The following is a 19,339-nucleotide window of genomic DNA, read 5'->3' as shown; positions in this document are numbered from 1 at the left end:
GAAAATAAGATGAGGTAAAAACGTATTGTTCTATCTGGCTTCAAAATCTCAATGCAGTTTTGCTGACAGTACTAAACAATCCAGTTGTACATACCATAGCTGAGAACACCACTCCTATTCTTCTTCTGAAGGTGTCCTGTTCTGGCTGACTTGGATGTCATTGGAATAGCTAAACAATATGCACAGTTGGACCTTCCAGCTTTTGCTTTGGGGTGCCTGTTGCTCATTCCTCAGTCTGAGAAGCGAGAGAAGCAAATTCAGGTAAGTAATAACTTTTGTGTTCTATCTGCGCCAGGGAAACGTCTTTAAGTATGTTATGTTAACCAGAAATTGTGAAAAAGGTAACTTAAAATTCTAATTTATTTAAATATGTCACTGCTGACAGCTGCTTGGCATTTCCTACCCACAAAGGTTATTGCTCTGAATTTGTCCCTCTGAAAGAGATCATGTGAACACTTCCTCTTGTTTTGTTGTTTTGCTACCTTCAAGTCATCCTCAGCAGCTTTGTCATATGACTTTGCCTTCTGTGGTTTTGAGGATATTTTATGGGATCCCACTCATAAAACCCATGAAAGACAACTACAAAATCCACACCATAGGCATATTCCTGCCAGAGCTGTGTGAGGTGGTTGGTAACATCTAATTGCTGAGGAGCTACCAGTGGGCTAGTTTCACAGCACATAGTAATAGAAGTACTGAATCCTGCTTTGGAAAAACGTTCAGTTAAAGCTCCTGACTTCTTAGAAAGATGCTTGTGACATACCTCACAAGTTCTGTTATCAATCTTTTGCCTTAAATCCATATCCTCATATTCATGTAACTTGACAGTTTCCTTTTCATTTGTTTCCATTAATTTATGCTCTGGATTTTCTCCCAGATGAAGCATTATAGGCTGTTCCCACATCTGTCATGAGCAAACTGGCACTAGTAAAGGCATCTTAAATTCTTAGACTTCCAGTTGTTAAAGTTAAGCTCAGAAAGATTTTTCACAAATTACAGCATTAGTGCAAGACATTTAGTCTGCTGGCAATTACACACAAAAAAAAAAAAAAAATCTATTCCGCTACAGCAAAATACCCTTTGAGAGTTAAAAGCAATGAGTACTATTCTGTCAGTCAAACTGCACAGATCCTGGTTTGATAATTTCATGTTTGTACCTAGAATTTCAAAATATTAATTGTTCCTGAATAAGGCAAATGCTTGCTCTGAAAGGAGAGTTTCTACTTTAACCACTTACAGAATATTAACGTTTTCTAACTTATTTTTGCAAGGGTTTCTTATCGACATGTAACACAGAAACCGTGCTGCAACAAATAGATGAACACATGAATACTGGAGAAGTAGTGGCATTTGCTTCTCAGGTAAATAAATAAAATTTACTTCACTTGCTTTGACTTAGAGACTTTTTTTGATAGATAAGTGTACACAGAACCTTCCCCCCCCCCTTTCCTGATCTTGCCAAGCATTAGTTGACATAATGCACACTTCTAAAATACAGCAACGTTTGCAAGGATTTTTGCATTTGTATTGATGTTGTGCAGCTGAAAAACTTCTTGTATGTATACACAGTGCTGTTACAGGCTGCCTTTATTTGTAGCACAGCATTGTTTACAGCAGTACTACTTCATTTTCTAAATAGGTATTTTAAGCAAAAAGGCCAAAGGGCTTATGAAAGTGCTCGCTCTCTTGCCTTGGGCTGCCTTCCTAAGGGCAAGTTTCTTAAGTCATTCCTCTATCTGAATCTGAGATTAGTCTTTATAAAATCTGCCATTTCACAACACTAAAAAAAAAAAAAATTAAAAAAAATCCTGTTCTATGGGAGTCCAATAAGAAAAGTCTGACCTCTTTTCATTCAAAAGTAAAGTTTCTTATGTTTAAAATATTAATATTTTTTCATTACTAAAACTTAAATCTACAGATTAGATGTTTGGTTTTGGACAGTATCATAAATGAGAAGTTATATGAAAAATTCTTGAAAACTAAGTATTTTCCACTGTTGAAGCAACAACTGATGAATACTCACAGAATGAAAGAACTGGTGGATTATTTTGCCAAAAAGAACTGGTAAGTTAATAAAACGGGCGATGCATGACTGATAGCAATTATAGAAATTGAATCTTTATTTTATTTTCATTTATTTGAAGTCATGGAGATTTTCTAGTACTTAATCTCCAAGAATTTTTGAAGTGTTGCTAAGCTAAAGAAACAAAATAAAAATCTCACCTCACTACTCTGCATAATTAGGATAGAGTTTTAGTGTCATTCAAGCCACAGTAACAGCCTGTGGAGCCTGGACTGCCAAGCAGATTGAACACAGTTAAAATAGAAGTAACCTAACTGAAAAAGCCAATGCTTTTGCTTTGAATCACTTCCCCATACCTTCAGATAAATTCAGAATACTCTGGAAAAAATAAATTAACTGCCTGTACTCATGACTTACCGGCAAAAGCACTAATTCCTAAGTTTTTTCCAAGAGGTAGAAATACCTCTTATGTTCCACTTAAAGAGTCTTTCTTTGCCACTGAACCCACTGCAGGGCAGCTCTGTCAGGAATCTGCCAGTGACTCCCAGCATTGGGCTCATTGTGCACAGCCCCAAACTTTCATTTCAGACCCCAAATATTCAGCGTTGCAAGTAACTTTGTAACCAGTTACCCTGCATGCACAATGGGACAGGAACCAATAACCATTTAAATTCCAGTATCTGTTGATTTTTGTTAAAAGCCAGAGGTTAAATGGGAGGCTTGTCATGGCTTGCTTTCCTCTACTGGGAAACAATGCCACTTACCTGACTTCAAAAATGTGGGGTCATACCTTGTTTTTATTCTTCAGTGTATATAGTCTAAATTCTTGGCCTTTTAGAGAATTTGTTGATAAAGTTGATAAACTTCTGCCTCCTATAGCATTGATGATGCAACAGCCCTAGTTCAAGAGTATCAAGAGAAATGTGGAAATCCTACTCTGGTAGACATACCATCATCTGATCTTCTGAAGGTAAAACCAACCACCGTTGTACCTCACGCAGTATTTTCTCCTTTTCTTCTAAACTAAGACTTTCACCTAACTTACAGCAAAAATACTTGTTAGCTGATTTTTTTAGAATATGTATGTACAATACATATGTATTTTATCATATGTATATGATAAAATATCTCTTTTATCAATTCAAATAATTCATTTTACTTGAACCAACTCTGTGCCATGCTAAGCCTTATGCTTTCAAGTACTTTCACAGGTCTTAGATTAGATACTGTTTTCCTGAGCCCTATTAATATTGTTCTTTTACCTTCCAGATGTATCTGAATGGACCAGAGGAGACCTGTGTACTAGAACTATCCTCGATAAGATCTTGATTTACCCTTTTCTTCTCCCTCTACTGGCAAGATGAGGGCGATGTATTGAGAAGGCTCGCTCTGGTCAGGTGAACATTAAACTAAAACCTCAATGCTCTTTATCAAAAGCTACCCCTAGCTTTCCATACTTTTTTTTCCCCAACTGTTCTAGGCTGCTGCTTCTCCATACTCCCTTTGAAACAGTTTAGATTTACAGCAGAATTTCCTGTTTCTATTCACCAGTAATGTTCATATTGAGCACTTTAACGCTTCCTAAAAATCAAAGTTTATTTCCTGTACTTCTATATTTCTCCATGTTTAAGTCTGCCGAGGATCGCTCTAAGATTCCACTGACATGAACATAACCTTGTATAATTGTGATAAGCTTTTTTTAAAAACTGTAAGTGTTGAACTTTGTGTAAAATATGCTTTGTAGACAAATGGTAATTTTAACTACAGTCAACACAAATAAACAGACTTACATAACAATTTTGGCCTTACATTATTCTATAAACCATTTGTAACTATGAAGTTGTCAGTAAATGGACGTTCCAGTCAGTCCTTGAATAACATGTGTGCCAAGGCTTTCTTTTCAACTCTGTTCTTTCTGTAGGACAAAGCAAAAGGCATTTGTTTCACTGCAGGAACCAGCAGTTAGCCAAAGGTTCCTGAGATAGCAGGCTGAAATGCTTGGTCTTTTTCTGAGGTAAAGCAGATTTATTTTGAATAAGTTATTTTGTTAGCTTACGATACAGAAGTCAGGGTTCTAGCTGATCCCTTAAGTTCTATGGAAAATCATTACTTTAATTCAAGCACAGCTTTTTGCACTGATACTGCACTGGAAAAAAGTCGTAATGCAACAGCCACCATCTGCAAAGGAAACAGGCCTCCATTCTCAATCAGCTGTAGAAGACAAAAGATAAAACTGGTTTTTTATTAGAAAGTTAGCAGTCATGAGAAATGGGAGCTGTTAAAATACATTCAGTTCCCTGCAGTCATGAGCAAGAGAGCCAAAAGGTTGTCTTGAACCACCAATGTTTTAGTCTCCAGTGGTATACAAATGTCATATGGAATTACATTATTTAAAACCTCTGTACATGGAGCAAAGTACATACATGTGTAGTCAGATACAAGCTGTAAATAAAGGAAAGCCTCTCTTCACTGTTTAGATTTAATGAGACCATCACTCATTAAATCTAATCAAAGCAGTTTCAAATACTGCTATAACTTACAGTAGTAATCTCATTTTATCAGTTAATTGTAGGATTTTCAAAATCCTATCACTCCATTTCATTCTTTTAACTTAATTTTCTCAGTTTAACATTCCCAATTATCAACTGGATTCTGAAGCAAACACAGTGTGGCCCCAGAGCCTTCAATCTTTTTTGCTCAAGCCCTTTACAAATATCCTTTAGAAGTGAGTCACCAAGCCACAGCATCAGGCCTTTTAAGAGCAACTACAACTGTTGCATTTTTTTCCAACAACAGTTCATAAAGCTTAGTTTTTCTATGAAGTGGAGTTTATTACAACATAAAGGAACAGTATTTAAACAGTTATTTTAATGGCATATTTTACAAATCAACTTATACAGAGAAAAGCAAACACAATGCTGTTTTAATGTTATTACCAATAAGCTACATTATTAAGCTGTTAGCGAGTAAGTGTAGTACTGTAAACTACTAATCAAGTATTGTCATAACTTCTTGCAGTTCAGAATGAGATGGTAAAAATACCAGACAAGCAAAAACATTTTTAAGATTTTTTGTACTCAATTCTTTCTACTTTCACATCATCTCCAATTAGTTGATAGACATATGTCACTACTGTAGAAGCCTGGATATCCATCAGCACAAATGAAGGAATGATGTTGCTGGAAAGAGAGGAAAAAAATTCCTATTAACTGTGCGTATGTCATTGCCTTAGCAGTGTTTCACCAGTAGTTAACAAAAATCAATCTAAGAACAATGGATATGAATTTTGTAAGCACAGCACATCGGAGCTGAAGCTTTAAGTATTCTATTCTCATCTCTCTCAGCTAAGGAGATTTAGCAAGTACTATTAACCCTCTCCCCAACATTTAGAATGTAAACATTAACCTTCATAACGAGTTTTGTAGTACAATTGTGTTATCAAAGATACCCCCACAGGTATCCCCCCAAACTTCACTTACTTCTCTAAGGCATGATAAGCTCCTGTCGCTGATCCTGGATTGATATAGAACTTGTTTTCATGTTCAAATGCCTCAAATTTGTGTGTGTGTCCCGAAATTAGGATGTCCACATCAAACTGCCTTTGTAGCAGTGCCAGGCTGGCCATATCACCCCAAGGAATAACCTGATGGCCATGAATCAGCCCGATTTTGAACTGTCCAACAGTTACAACTTTCTGTTCAGGATAATTCAGGTTCTAAAAATAAAAATAACCCTCAGATTAGACGTACAGATTTATATTTAAACATCTCTATACAACACCAAGAAGAGAAGGGGAAAGCTTATGGAAATACTCAATGTAATTGGCCCTACCGCTACAAAATGAGCACTATGAAGCTACTTTTATGAGCACTGTGGAGAATGTGGTAGGACACAAGGAACTTCAGAGATCTGACAGCAGCAGGTCCTGTTTGCTGCAATCCCAGACACAGCCAACTACACAAATTACTTTTATTCATCCTGAATACAGATGAGAACTTACTGTGCAATTCACATTATTGACTGTAACCCCAGTTTGCTTTTCACATGCTCTTCCTACTACATAACTCAATTTGCCCACTTTTACTCAAATTACAAATAATCCAAATGTTTCCTTTATGTCATTCTCAAGAGAGGATGTTACCTCATCAAAGTCCCCTCTGACAACATGAACATCCCCAGCCAGAGTCTTGAGGTAGTCATAAGTGTCCTTGGTGCAGAGATTTCCTGTGCAGAGGATGTGTTGGATCTTTCCTGGAACCAGCAGTTTTTTGAATTTGGCTGGGAGGCTGTTGCATCGATGTGGAATGTGAAGATCTCCTAATACTAACACCAACTGAACAGGTGTCACGACGGGAAAGAAAGATCATTACAGATACTTATTAAGACAAGAATCATTAGGACACAGAAAGCATTGTAATGTTTTCTTCAGTTTCGTAACTTTGCATTTTGATATAAAAGCTACTAAAATAAGAATGAAATGGTGATGGAATATTGCTATTTTGAGGGAAAACATGGGCCCTTACTAACATAGAACATTTTCAAGAGGGGGGCCTTACAAATGCAACACTACGGATTATTTTGTTGTTGCTGAAAGCCATGGCAAGCTTTAACAAAAGAAATGTGTTACTGCTTGATTTAACACAAATTTGGGAACTGCCATAGACTATCCCACTTTTTTTTTCTCCTTAAAGATAATATAAAGGACATCTCTAGTACATGTTCTCAGGCACAGACCTGGCTAAACTGTGGCCACTTCCCTTTAAAACTCATCATCCCAGTTTCTTCCTATTTTAATTAACTGTTTTCTTCCTTATCCAATAATAATAATTAAAAAAAAAGGCAGCAAATTTGCTATGTGAGTTAATAGCTGACCAGAACAGGAAGCTTGTTCAGTCTGTATTGTAGGAACCACTGAACAACAGAGTAAGACTAAAAGGTTAAAAAAAAAAAACCAAACCAAAACAAAACCAACAGGGCACTGCAGAGAAGATAAGCCGGGCTACTGCGCACAGCGGTTCTATTGCCAGCTTTTATTCATAGTTTCAGGGTAATAGATGCAAGGAGAATACAAATTTAATGGGGGCTCCAAAATCAAAGATTCAAATTAAGACAGACCATCGTTTAATATCATGGGCTTTAAATCTGTGAATAAAGAAATAATTAATGCGAGCAACATAGCAATAAATTAATTATGCAAAAAGGGCACAAAAAGCTCTATAAAGCATGAGGTGGGTGTTATGCTACTACACTGTAAAAACGTTGGACCTAGAGACCGTCATCCCTGATAACTTGATAAAGAGACAGTTTATCTTCCAACCATAATGCTTTGTTAGCAAGACAGCTCCTAAAATGATACCCATCAAATGTGCTTGTAAAAGACACAGCCTAGAGAGATATATATAAAAAAAAAGCAGCAGTAACTATGCTAAGAAATTACCTTTTTTAAATATTTGCTTTTTACGTTTTTAGGCCATGCAGCTATCTTCATGCTAACAGTCATCAAAAAAGGCAGAGGGAACTTGGATGGGTTTTTTTGTTTGGTTTTGGGGTCTTTATAGATTAAGAATGTCTCAGTGCCATCATCAAAGCCATGCATCTTTGGAGAACTGATGGTTCAAAGTATCAATAAACCAATACAAGAGTTTTTTAACCAACGACCTACCAATTTAAAACTAACCCAGGAGAGAGAAAAAAAAAAAAAAAAAAGACTCATTTTCAATGGTCTTGCAAGAGAGTCCAGTGAAAAATGCCCTCACTAGGATCACTCCAGAGATACTCGAATGCAGGTAAAAAAATGGATAAGTGACTTTAATTATTGAAATGGCTTTGATTATGAAAGTGGCAATAGATAGACTCTGTTACTGACACTTAAGGGACTTGAACATGCAATACCAGTTACGTATTTAATGTTTAATAAAAGTATACTGCCACATAAAAGACCCCGCTGAAATCAGTGGGGTGTGTGCATTCAAAGGCCATTTCCTTTGCTGATGAACTGGCAGGTCCAATACTTCCCCCCCCAAATCACATTTGAGCTCCCATTACTTAAAGAAAAGCTTGGCAAGCTACAGTAACACAAAATTAACACCACTGAAGTGCGTTTAATAATCGCAGGTATCTGCAACATAAAACAGTGGCAGAGAATGTTACAACATCTGGCTTTTACTAGGAATTTAGGTGCGATCTTGAGCGTGGTTTGAACCTAATTCATATGTACCATCTGACATTCGTATCATCTAGGAACATTAACAAGCCCTTACCACCGGTGTTAGCAACAGCCAAGAGGAGTAAACTTACTCTGTGCCCAGCCTTATTGGAATGGAGAAGTTGATTGCAGACAGGGGGGGAATGAAAAACAGGGTGAAACATGATCAATGTTAAACAAAAGAAAGCAACAGAAAAGAAAATATAGCCAAATGAATAGGCAAATAATAATTAATGAATTGTTGGTGTTATGAAAGAAGCGTTAAAAATAAAATTAAATTAAAAACCAGCTCCTGCGCGCAGCCCCGGCAGCTCTCCCGCCGGCGACAGCCCCTCGGCACGGCCTCCTTACCACGGCGGGGCTTCACCTCCTCTCAGCGCTGCCCTCCCGCCCCTCCATCTACCTCAGCCCGGCGTTAGGCGGTTTCTGAGCGCCGACGGACAGAAAACGTTCCCTGAGCGCACGGTCTCCACGGCCGCCCGCAGGGCCCGCCCGCCCGCCGCACCGCGGGACTCCCGCGCCTCTGACCCAGCCCCGACGGGCCGCGGCCGGAGGAAGCGAGCCTAGGGCCCTCCGACGCGGCGGGGCGAACCCCGGTGGGGACGGGGCCCCGGGGTGTGGGACGGGCCGCCCCCGCCGCTCACCATCCTGCTCGGCGCCGCGATCCCTCACACCAGCCGCTGCGGCTCCTCCCGGAAGCCAGGCCTGCCCCAACCACCCGCTACGGCACCTCGAAGGGCCAAACTTGCCCGAAACGCGTTTCTCCGCAGCCACTCCCCGTGGCTCCATCCGGGTCCCTGAGGAGCGTTAGGCCCCTCCCTTCGCCCCCGAGGGGGCGTTTCCCGCCCTTTCGCCGCAGTCGTGTGAGGCGAAGGGCGCTGGGAGGGGATGGTTCTGCGGGGTGCGGCGGGCCATGAAGTGTGTCATTGGGGGGGCTCATCTCAGAGGTACCCGTTGCCCCAGGGGAGGCAGCAAGCCTGGGATAGAGGGGTGTATGTGGGAGAAACAGGCACCTGGAGTGGGGTGGTACGGCTCAGCAGGGCCGGCAGCCATGGGGATGCGTGACTGGCCTGCTGGCACCCTGGGCTCCCTGGCAGTGCCCTCGGTGGGCTTCCCCGTGGGGCCTTCGGACAGTGCAAAAGCGGGGCGCAAAGCAGTGGGAGATGTGGCCAAGTGCCATCACTGTCACGGCAGAGCTGTCGAGCTGCCTCTTCATCCCCAGGAGGACAAAGGCATTTTTGTGGGGCAATGTGCAGCCTCTGAAAGGTGTTCAGATTAGCAAGCAGAGGGCTGGATTTGTGGTACTTTGAGGTGGAGAAGCCATCGCTAAGCTGGGTGCTTCCCTGTGCGCACCGTTAGACTTTCCAGAGGCCCAACTACACCTCCTATGTGCAGCATTTTGCACAAAATGCCACCCTCTGCCAGTGCCAGGGTGGGCAGAGGCACATTTTGAGACCCACTGCTGGGTCTCAAGCAGAAGAGCAGAAGAAACCATTGCTGCTTGCTTCTGTGTTTCTTAGGGCTGCCTCTTTACAGATGTCCAACTGCGTTTTGCTTGCTCAAACTCGTTGCCATCTGCAAAATGTAATTTCTAACTTTAGTAGTGTTCTGTCCAATTAATTTGTGGTGATACCAGGTCATACCAGTTGCTGCAAAGGGACAGATGACATTTGAGGTCTGCCTCATCAGAGGCAGCTCTCAAAAAAATAAAGGTTGTTGTGCTACTAAAAGGAAAGAGTAATGTTTTTTCACCATGTCATCAGTTTGATTTGAAATGTGTAGGGAATTTGTAATGTTTCCTCTAAAATTACTCTGGAGAAAATGTAGTATAACTTTTTTTAACTTAGAATGCATATTGCACTGTTTTCTTTTCCCAATAGTGTTTGGAAGAGCAATACATGCCATAGCTCGTATTAGTGATGAATTTTGGTTTGACCCCATAGAAAAAGGTGTAAGTGAACTTGATTTATTGTGATTTAAAAATATTTCTTGGAAGCATAGTATTTATGTGTTGTTTTCCTACAGGTACCCTTCAGTCTGAGTTACATTCTCTCTCAGTTTCCTCCACTTTCAATATGGACAAATGCCATATTTTCTGTAATTGTAATTACGCAGATTGTATCATGGAAGATTCATTCCTATTCTGCCCCTAGTATTCTTCCATTTTTTGTTAGCCAAACTGAAGCTTGTCCAGGACATCCAGATTAATACCACGGGTTTTATTTCTGTTGTCATGGGTCAAAAGGTTTATGTTTTGTACCACATGAGAAGCAGCCTTTAAACAACATGTTTTTGTACCACTGTGACTCAACAGGAAGAATGCAGCCATTAATATGCCTCTGATTAATCAAACACAATTTCCAGCAGAATTAGGGTTTTCTCTAGAGGTTTCTTAGGTAAAAGTGATCAACTCTCCTTAACTTGCTGGGCGGCTGGAAAATCAGAAGTGGAGATCATTTCTCTTTATATCTGAAGAATTTTTGAGGTGCTAGTAGTGTTTTTGCTCATTTGTACATATCATGTGGATAGGTGTACGGGAAGATTGTTTTAGAATAAACTCCAGTCCTTCAAATGCCTCAAATGCAAGCTGAGCTTTAAGTATTCAGGTAACTCACACTTCAGGGCCACTTAAATGTCCGTACATTGGATTCCTATGTATTCTTGTATTATACCAGTGACTTCTCACCAGTAATAACGAAGGTGGTAAATTTGTACATGGTTGTATGCATAATGCATCTATATTTATTTTGACATGTAGACATTTAAAGGTTTTGTGGTTTAGGAATGGTACTGAAGCAAAGAGATGGCTTTTTTTTTGTTAAAGGTTCAATATGAAATAGTTTTCAGCGAATAAATTACCTATATTTTCAGCTTGCTTTAAGATCAGTGAATTCTTCAAGGTCAGCATACGCATATGTCTTCTTCTCATCTATGTTTTTTCAACATTACTGCTGGACAGCTGTGTCTCAGCCATGCCAGAAGGAAAAACAGTTGTCCCTTCCATGTAAATTGATAATTAAGGTACATTTTAATGAATTACTATGCACAGTTTTGTAGACAGCAAATTAGCCCAATTTCCAAATGAAATATAGGGGGAGGCTCATGTAGGCATGTGGAATGACTCTAAAGTCAAGCGCTTCTGAGCAATTCTGCAAAAGAAAGCATTGCTATTTAATTATGTTTAGAAGATGTACCTCCTGAGCTGCGCGCTGTGGTTCCGAGAGTTTGCACCAGCTTAATCTTGGGTGAAGAAATACCACATTTCTGCCTCTGCAATGTTTCTCCTATAGCCCTCAAAACCAGTATGAGGCAGGAGAGCTCTGACCAGTTGTTCAGCAAACAGATCTGTGGCCGCGTGTTGGGATAGTGGGTGAGGATGGCGAGGATCGGTATCTGCCGTCTCCATGTCTGCTTACAAAGCAGTTTGAGGAAGCCATAAAAGCAGGAGCTTGAGATAAACTGTGTGAAACTAGGGAAATAGTACTGCAAAATTGCTTGGTGAGTAACCTCTGCGCTGATTTGTATTTACTTTTGTTTACAGTCGGTTCTTCCTGTATTTAGATGTGTAAATGTGCTGGAAAGGAATGTAGAGAAATGCAGCATTTATACAAATATTAGTGACCATCACATAACTTTTCAGCTCCTCTGCAAACACGGTAGGTTACACATAAAGTGACTTTACAGAAACAGAAGCAGTTTAAAACAGCAGGGCAATGCAATATTTAGTGTAGTTATTAACTGAGTGTTATTGATGGAACATTATGCCAAACACTTTCAGTCTCTTCACATCATAATTTATATTTATCATGTGCATCACCTTGTTAAAATGAAGTTATAACAGGCTTTGTCACATGAACGTTCTTCAGTAATTTCTCTATTGAGATTTCCTAAAAGAACAATTCATACAAAAAAAACCAATTTAAAATTACAGACTAGCATTGATTTTTGTTCGTATCCTTTTATACTTAGGTGTTGTAAAAACATATAATCTGACGTTTCAAGAATGTGATCCGTTGCAGGCTGTTTTTGCAAAGCACATGTGTCCAAACATACTTAAAGTCCATTCAAGGTAACGAATACAAAAATATTTTTTTCTCAAGGAAAAAAAAGCATACAGGAGGCAATACTGCTCTCGTAGTCGTTAACATAATCAAAATCTGATTGGGGCACAGTCAAAAATGGCAAAGCCCTAAATCTCCTAGTGCTTAATTTTTCACATTACAACTTCAGAAACTGAGATCACTCTGCCATTAATCCTAATCAGTCTGACCTTGAGAAGTGTGTAATGTATAACGTGAATTCACACCTTTGAGCAACTTTCACCTATGACAGATAAAGCAGTGCGGTAATTTTATAGACAAAAGTGGTAAAAGTACTTTTTTTTTAATGCAGTAAGGCAAAGTTCTGCTTTGAAAAGCAGCTCCTGGAAGCATCCAAGACTTGGCTTGTCAGTGCGAGCAAAGGCAAAGAACAGTTAGGCTGCACTTTTCCTGACAGCATTTCTATTAAAAGTGTTTCTTTTGCACAGGAGCTCTTGTCACAATAATCAACCATTAAAGGTGTATAAAGATATCTCTGTATTGATATTACGTATTGTGTTTAGAAAAAAAGATTACAAAACTTTTAAAACTGCAAGCTTTTGAATAGAGATTACAAGATGCCGAGGTTTGCTCAGAATTGTGATATATACATATAGAAAGGTAGCAACAATATATATGTGTGTGTAAGACTGATTTGGCAGCATACACAGGCATTAAATATAACCAAATTTGCTTTTGTAATTACTAATTGTATTTTTAGATGCCTTATGTACCCATTGCTACATAAAGCAATCAAAATGATACAGCACACTTTAAGGGGTGCACATTTCAAAGGCAGTTTTTCAAGCAGTATTGCCAAGTAGCAATTGTAATTTCTAGTGTGAGTAACAAATGCTAGCTAGTAATTTGTGGCAGGTAAAATTATTTTAATGTTGAATGAAAATTTTATAGGCTGCTGGCTGATATAATGATTCACTTTCCGACCAGTCAAGAAGAAGTCACCTTATCGGTTACTCCAATGAAAGTTTGTTTCAAGAGTTACACCGAGGAAGACACTGGTAAGGAAATTCAAAATACGAAACAATACTGGGACTTGAAAACAGGTGAACTAAAGGAATAATAACTATTGCAACATAAACAGAGTATGCATTTAATGGCTGAATGAGATTTTTAGGAGAGGGAACATTATATAGAGAGATTCTAAGTCATACTGCCACCCTCTGGTTTTAATATATTTTAAGAAAATATGTTTTTAAGAACATTTTCCTGTTATCAGTGGCAGATACCAGACTGAGCAGCCAATTGAAATAAATTATGCCACTTGCTGCAGGCTTGAACAGAGGTAATTACTGTGCTGCAAGAGCAGAAGCATGGCAACAGGAAAAAGGAGATAATTTTATGTTATGTTTTAAAAATAACTATTTAAATCTGAATACCATAATTATAGAATTGATATCATTACGGAGTATATTTTAGTATAAGGGCCATGCAGTGTGTTAGCTGGTCTGACACTGTTATCCCGCACACTGCCATTTTCACATCTCCATCTGAGATGGAGAACCATCTAGATTCTTGGGGTGTGACTCAAACTAATTTTAAAGATACAATTGTGTTTTTGAACTATAGGTTCTTGTATATCATATAATAAAGGGATGCTTTTCATACTTGCTTATGACCAAAGCCGAGGATAATGACCTAGAAAAAGATGACTGCCTAGAGCGTAGGGGTGGAGGTTGTACTGAGAACAGGCTAAAGCAGCGGCGAGCAAGGATCAAGTGGTGGAGACTGGAGTGAAGCAGGGAAGAAATTACTGGCAATAAAAAGACACTAAAAAGAATACGTTTTGAAAGACAAATTTTGTTAGCTTAGAAACATACACTTGCAAGGGTTATTTTAAGAAAGAAAGTGAAAAAAATAGTTGGTAAAAATCTAACGAGATACCAAACCCCCCAAACAGTCAAGGAGAAAAAGGAGGAATTGCAAGCATTGTTCTTGTGCAGCATGTGATGCAATACACTGCCTGCAGCAAGTGTTCTGTATACACTGAAACAAACCGTGGCCTTTGAACATAGCACCTGCCCGTGGCTTGGGCTCTCCGCATTCAGGTTTAATTTTCAAAGAAAGGAATTACAGCTTCTGCCTAGACTTGTTTTCATTTGCATGTGGTGGGCTCTGCCTTGCAGAAGGCGGCGGTTACATTACAAGCGTGTACTTCTGCAGTTTTCAGGAGCTTTACGAGTATATTTGAACACGCAAGGGGGCCTTGCTGACAGCTGAGAGAAAAAAAACAAACCTCTTGAGCAGAGAAACAGAAGACTGGGAACAGTTTGTAATACTTTGTCAGCAGCCTGGCTTTGGAAGAGAATGGGATAGGTGTGTGCTGTTCAAGCTGCTGTAGAATTTTTCTGAATGCCCCTGAGACTGTAGTGCATCATGGAAGTACCCTCTTTCTTTCTTTTCTTGCACCTAATAACAACTACAGACTAATCTAATGATAACAAGCAACAATTGAATACCTGAAACTGAAGAGCCAATTTCCTGTTGCCACTTACGTATCAGGAAAAGACTATAATTTAAAACAAAGAACCTAAGTCCACCTTCATTGTCCTCTGATGATTGTTGGCAATTATGATTAATCTGTTAAAGTCATGCGGCATTTTCATCTTCCCATCCATGCAACAATAAGCAGCCAGTAATACTGTTTGTGATGAATGCCTGTCGGCAAAGCAGAGTTGCAAGAATGACAACAGGGATCGGGTTAGATCACACAGTGGAACATAAAATTGGTTCTGATAAAAGCCATTTAAATCTACATACTATACTGTAAATAACTGGAGGCTTTTACTTAATTATGAAATACATTTAGATAAACATTTATTACTGGTAGTCACTATGAAAATACAATTATTTGTTCAAATGATGCCAATGTCAAAACCTTATGTTTATAATCATAGTTTTGTTGAGTTCAACTTCACTTCTTTGAGTCCTTGACTTTCTTCTTACTTTAAACAGATTTTTCAAAGACAATGCTGACTGAAATACAACTAAATCCAGCTGAATTTGACTACTTTCAAGTTGGAGTAGATTCTGAAGTGACGTTTTGCCTTAAAGAACTGAGGGTAAAGCAAGAATTTCTCTTGAAAATAAAACATTTCCCGTTCATTTGCATGACTTGCCCAGGCCAATGCAGAGTGGTCCCTGCAGAGTGGCCCCAGGAAGTGCCCACCTGACCAGCAGCAGTATTTCACCAGCTGGTTGAGGATTGGCTTTAGAATCCCTCCCGGTAGCCTTTGAAAGGCAAGCAAAACATTTTTAAAACAAAAATGTAGTTTCAGTGCTGGGCAGACACACAGTAACTGTGGCCATGGAAGTTCCACATGCAGCAGCTTCTTTGGCAAAGCTCCAGGCAGGGACGGCAAGAAATGTGTTCTAGAAGCAGTAGGCTTTTACCCTCTTTCTGTCCGTAAACAGCAGCTGGGATAAACTTACATTCTAATGCTTATCTGCTGGTTTTAAAACAGCACTTAACCACCCACCCTTTCTTTTCAGGGACTACTAGCATTTTCAGAAGCTACCAGTGCTCCAGTCTCAATCCATTTCGACGTATCTGGAAAGTACGTTTTGGAACACACCTACTGCAGTTACAGCTCTACAGTCGGGTTCTGTCTGCAGCTTACTCAGTGAATATTTAACTGGAACAGTAAAATAGATCTTCATTTTGTACCAAAAGCTTTATTTCTAATCTGCGATACAGGGTTAAGTAGTTTGTTATTATGCGTAAAGATTTTAAGATGGGCACCAGCATTACTAAGCTAGCCACGCTGACTAATGGGCACCTGTGTGTTACCTGGGCACTTCAGGTTCTCAGTCTGATGCATGCAGTGGTTTTATTTAGCAGTCTAAAGAAACAACACATTTTCTGTTTAAAATATAATTTTAACAGTTACGTATTTAAAACTATAATTTGACTAAGTATAATAGTGTGTAGCATTTGCTCATTGGTGCATTTCAATCTGTAACCAGAAGCCATCGCATGTACTTCAGCAGCAAATATATTAGATTTTTCAGCTTCTCAGAGGAGGCACTTTTTAATCTCTATGTACAGAACTGCATGAGCTGTGTTTCCTCCCACAATGTGGGTAATTATGCATGCTGTTTAAGTCTCTGAATATGTGTGTTTAGACCAATTGCTTTCAGCATTGAAGACATGGTGCTGGAAGCCAGCTTTATTTTGGCTACCTTGTCTGACATCGAAAAGGAGACAGCTTCCCAGCAGCCTCCCTGCTTTTCACAGCACCAGGAAAGGTAACGCTGGCTTCAGGGGCAGGTGAGGGAGGCAGAGTGCCATAAGAGGATGGGAAATTAAAGTTTTCCGGCCACGTCGGATTTAAGATGGGAAGGAAACAATCTGCTCATTCTTGTGGGGGATTGGTGAGCATTGTACAGCTCCTGGAGTCTTTGCTCATAGGAAAATCGTGAACCAGACAGGTTCAGGAACATCCTAGTGTCACGCACAGCAAGAAAACCTGGTGCAAGAGCGAACGCTCTGTACTAGCTTCTGCTTTATCTCCACAGGGTGCTGTTGTTGGGAGGGGAAAGGAAGATACTTGTTGAGAATCTAAAGCCATAATGCTTTTCATTAACAGAAGACAAAGACATTCAAACAAAACCACGTAAAAGCCAGTTACTAACCTGACCTCCTCTCTCCAATCCAGCTCAAAGACACATATGGGTAAATCCGAAAAAACCTCCCTGGATAAAGATAGCAACACAGCAGTAGTTGCTTCCAAAAAGCCACAGTGGAATGGAAACGCACTGAACGCGGAGTCAGCGAAACCCACCAGTCCTCTGGCAGAACGAGAGATTAAAAGTATTCCCAGGGTCACCAAGAAAGATAGGACAGGCACAGAAGGAACAGCCACGACCGCAGCCAAGGACCATGCCACGCCAGGAGGAGAGGCAGCAGCATCTCGTTATCAGGAGGTAAGGTGGCTCCCGATCGTACTTATAGTGGAGACCTTAGCTGGTGCTGAGCTCAACACTACCTCTACACTCAGTTCTGCACATGGCGTTTCACCAGAACCGGCTTTCACAGCAGCACAACTGACAAAAACCTCCACTACCATCTTTAATGCTGGAAGTCTTTGCCGACAGCAGGTGTATCTTACTAGGAAATGCTGTAGACTAATAAAGATTTTAAAGCGGAAAAAGCTTCAGAAAAAATTAACCCCCAAATTCTGTATCACACACAGTCTCTTACTTCTATAAATATTGTATTTTCCAGTTTCATTCATTATTTTTTGGAGCAGTTTCTTGTAAGGAGCAGGCTGCCAGCAGTCACATCTTCCACAGTTTGGCAACAGCTAGCGACACCGAAGAGGATTTTGGCAACATGCAGAGCTCCCAAGTTCTGTAGGAACATGAAGCCTTTGAATCCAAGACGAGACTGTTGGGGATTGCCTTGGAAGATAGAAGTATGTTTGACGTGGTAATTGTAGAGCTGTTTCTAGTTTCAGACTATGGTCTAATTGCAGTTCTTTAGCAAGTTAGAACTCAACAGAAACTATTTGTATTCTGAGCTTGTGTGGTAAACTGCAGTTCACCAGCACCTATTCAGGCAGTTTGGAAAGTGGGAATCCTACTCAAATGTTGCCTGGTTTTTGCAAGCCAGATACACAAAAAGGACAAAACCTGCCTCAGTAGAGAGTACGGTACCATTTCCTGCTGTGTCAGTACAGGTTAAACATTTACGCACCATTTATGTTAACCACCAGCACAAGTCCTTCTAAAACTGTTGGCTGCTGTCATAATGCAATGTAAGTTTAAGTCACGATTGACTCAGTTGAGGCGTGTGTGTTACATATTCTGTAGGTACGCTGCTTGGGAAGTTCAGCTCTCCACTATGTTCTCAGTAGAGAATTCAAACTGCGTTATCGCTTTGGGCAAACTGAGCTGCTGTTGTAAAGTTATAAGTACTGGAAAACCAAACTCATCCGCTCCCACTTAACTGAATAGACAAAGTTGCCAGAGAAATGCATTTAAATAAAAGACGTGATGTTTGAAAGCCTGAGTGGAGGAGGCCTTTGTGTTTCAGACTTGCACGATGCTCCTCCCTCTCCCAGCCTCTCAGTTCAAAGAGGGATTTGAGAGCACCACGAAGGCCTGAACGAGAGCCCGACACCCCAGGCAGCGGTGGCTGCGCATCTCTGCGCCACCCGTGGCATCGCTGCATTAACAGACAGAAGGTTTGCAGTCAACTTTACTTTAAAAACCATGTTTTAGTATAAATACTATATTTATTAAATATCTTTACAATTCATTTAAATGTATTTACAGAACTATTCCTGCATAAGTTATACCTCAGACATGAAATTCACATAATTGCCTCTTAGGTAAGCATAGATGATAGTCTCATTTTAACAACAACAAAAAAGCATCCTCATTAGATACAGACTCAAGATTTGCTTCATTATTTCAGCTATCTTTGTAAGAAACTACTTCATACAGTCAGTTTCTACACACACCATCTGGTTTTTCCCCTGGAGAAGGGATGTCCGTTACCAAGAGAGGGAGATCCCATCACAACATCGCTCGCATCCTTGCTAGACCTTCGCCTCCCCCTTCTCCCTGACTCAGTCCTGTCTGGTCCCAAGATCTGGGGTTGGTTTGGGGGTTTTTTGGCCATACCTTCTTCACAAAGTACATTTAGAGGGAAACTGTATGCCGCAGGTCTCCCAAAGATAGCCATACAAGTAGCGAGGAACCACAGTTTTTCCAATTCACCACACCTTAGCCCTGTTTTACCCAAAAACTGGTCACGCTGCTGCGGAAACCCCAGCTCCTGCCACTGCTGTGACACGGTTACTGGTGTACAGAACTCTTCCTTTTCCTTACATCACTGCTCCCAACCACCCGTCCCAAACACAAACTCTCTCCGCATCAGCTGAAAGCCAGCCCGTGCTCTGCTCACCCACGCTTCCATTTCACAGAACACCTTTCTGGTGCATCCCTCTCATGAATAGTCGCAATAATCCAATTCCGAGGAAGTGTTACTGCTTCATGCATCGGTTA

General features: G+C 40.1%; 3 protein-coding genes across 9 annotated transcripts in view; 2 read left to right on the top strand and 1 right to left on the bottom strand.

Moving 5' to 3' along the window:
* Window positions 1-3,820, top strand: part of KNTC1 (kinetochore associated 1) — a 39,513-nt gene extending 35,693 nt beyond the window's left edge. The window contains exons 60-64 of the mRNA XM_010309807.2: window positions 132-261; window positions 1,272-1,361; window positions 1,919-2,064; window positions 2,903-2,993; window positions 3,293-3,820. Coding sequence (XP_010308109.2) covers window positions 132-261; window positions 1,272-1,361; window positions 1,919-2,064; window positions 2,903-2,993; window positions 3,293-3,352 — 517 coding nt within the window. The 3' untranslated portion in view covers window positions 3,353-3,820. The remainder of the gene's footprint in view (window positions 1-131; window positions 262-1,271; window positions 1,362-1,918; window positions 2,065-2,902; window positions 2,994-3,292) is intronic.
* A 414-nt stretch (window positions 3,821-4,234) lies between these two features.
* Window positions 4,235-9,016, bottom strand: VPS29 (VPS29 retromer complex component). Of its 2 annotated transcripts, none has more exons than XM_075769272.1 (4): window positions 8,873-9,016; window positions 6,165-6,356; window positions 5,503-5,738; window positions 4,235-5,202 (listed from the first exon to the last, which is right to left on the bottom strand). In XM_075769272.1, the coding sequence occupies exons 1-4, from the start codon at window positions 8,873-8,875 to the stop codon at window positions 5,085-5,087; spliced, it is 549 nt and encodes a 182-aa protein (XP_075625387.1). In that variant the 5' UTR covers window positions 8,876-9,016; the 3' UTR covers window positions 4,235-5,084. The 2 variants fall into 2 exon arrangements, with proteins under 2 accessions (XP_075625387.1, XP_010308110.1); XM_010309808.2 differs by lacking the exon at window positions 8,873-9,016 and adding an exon at window positions 8,321-8,541.
* Window positions 9,017-9,065: 49 nt separating this feature from the next.
* RAD9B (RAD9 checkpoint clamp component B) lies at window positions 9,066-18,332 on the top strand. Of its 6 annotated transcripts, XM_075770022.1 has the most exons (11): window positions 9,067-9,175; window positions 10,109-10,179; window positions 11,100-11,249; window positions 11,770-11,884; window positions 12,198-12,297; window positions 13,220-13,326; window positions 15,281-15,387; window positions 15,818-15,882; window positions 16,451-16,573; window positions 16,984-17,251; window positions 17,553-18,332. In XM_075770022.1, exons 1-11 carry the CDS (start codon window positions 9,142-9,144, stop codon window positions 17,682-17,684), a joined length of 1,272 nt encoding a protein of 423 aa, XP_075626137.1. In that variant the 5' UTR covers window positions 9,067-9,141; the 3' UTR covers window positions 17,685-18,332. The 6 variants fall into 6 exon arrangements, with proteins under 6 accessions (XP_075626140.1, XP_075626139.1, XP_075626137.1 ...); XM_075770021.1 differs by lacking the exon at window positions 17,553-18,332 and having other exon boundaries at window positions 16,984-17,546; XM_075770023.1 differs by lacking the exons at window positions 10,109-10,179; window positions 17,553-18,332 and having other exon boundaries at window positions 9,087-9,175; window positions 16,984-17,546.
* The last annotated feature ends 1,007 nt before the right edge of the window (window positions 18,333-19,339 follow it).

The sequence above is a fragment of the Balearica regulorum genome, chromosome 17 (assembly GCF_011004875.1).
Source record: "Balearica regulorum gibbericeps isolate bBalReg1 chromosome 17, bBalReg1.pri, whole genome shotgun sequence".
Lineage (NCBI taxonomy): Eukaryota > Metazoa > Chordata > Aves > Gruiformes > Gruidae > Balearica > Balearica regulorum.
This window is presented reverse-complemented; position numbering and strand designations above follow the sequence as displayed.

Coding starts and splice junctions, on each gene's coding strand:
- VPS29 (XM_010309808.2), bottom strand. CDS start 8,392: ATGTTTCACCCTGTTTTTCATTCCCCCCCTGTCTGCAATCAACTTCTC. Junction 6,357..8,320: donor CCAATAAGGCTGGGCACAGA/GTAAGTTTACTC, acceptor ACACCTGTTCAG/TTGGTGTTAGTATTAGGAGA. Junction 5,203..5,502: donor GCTTATCATGCCTTAGAGAA/GTAAGTGAAGTT, acceptor CTCTCTTTCCAG/CAACATCATTCCTTCATTTG.
- RAD9B (XM_075770020.1), top strand. CDS start 10,003: ATGTGTAGGGAATTTGTAATGTTTCCTCTAAAATTACTCTGGAGAAAA. Junction 10,180..11,099: donor TTGACCCCATAGAAAAAGGT/GTAAGTGAACTT, acceptor CTATATTTTCAG/CTTGCTTTAAGATCAGTGAA. Junction 11,885..12,197: donor TCAGCTCCTCTGCAAACACG/GTAGGTTACACA, acceptor TTTTATACTTAG/GTGTTGTAAAAACATATAAT.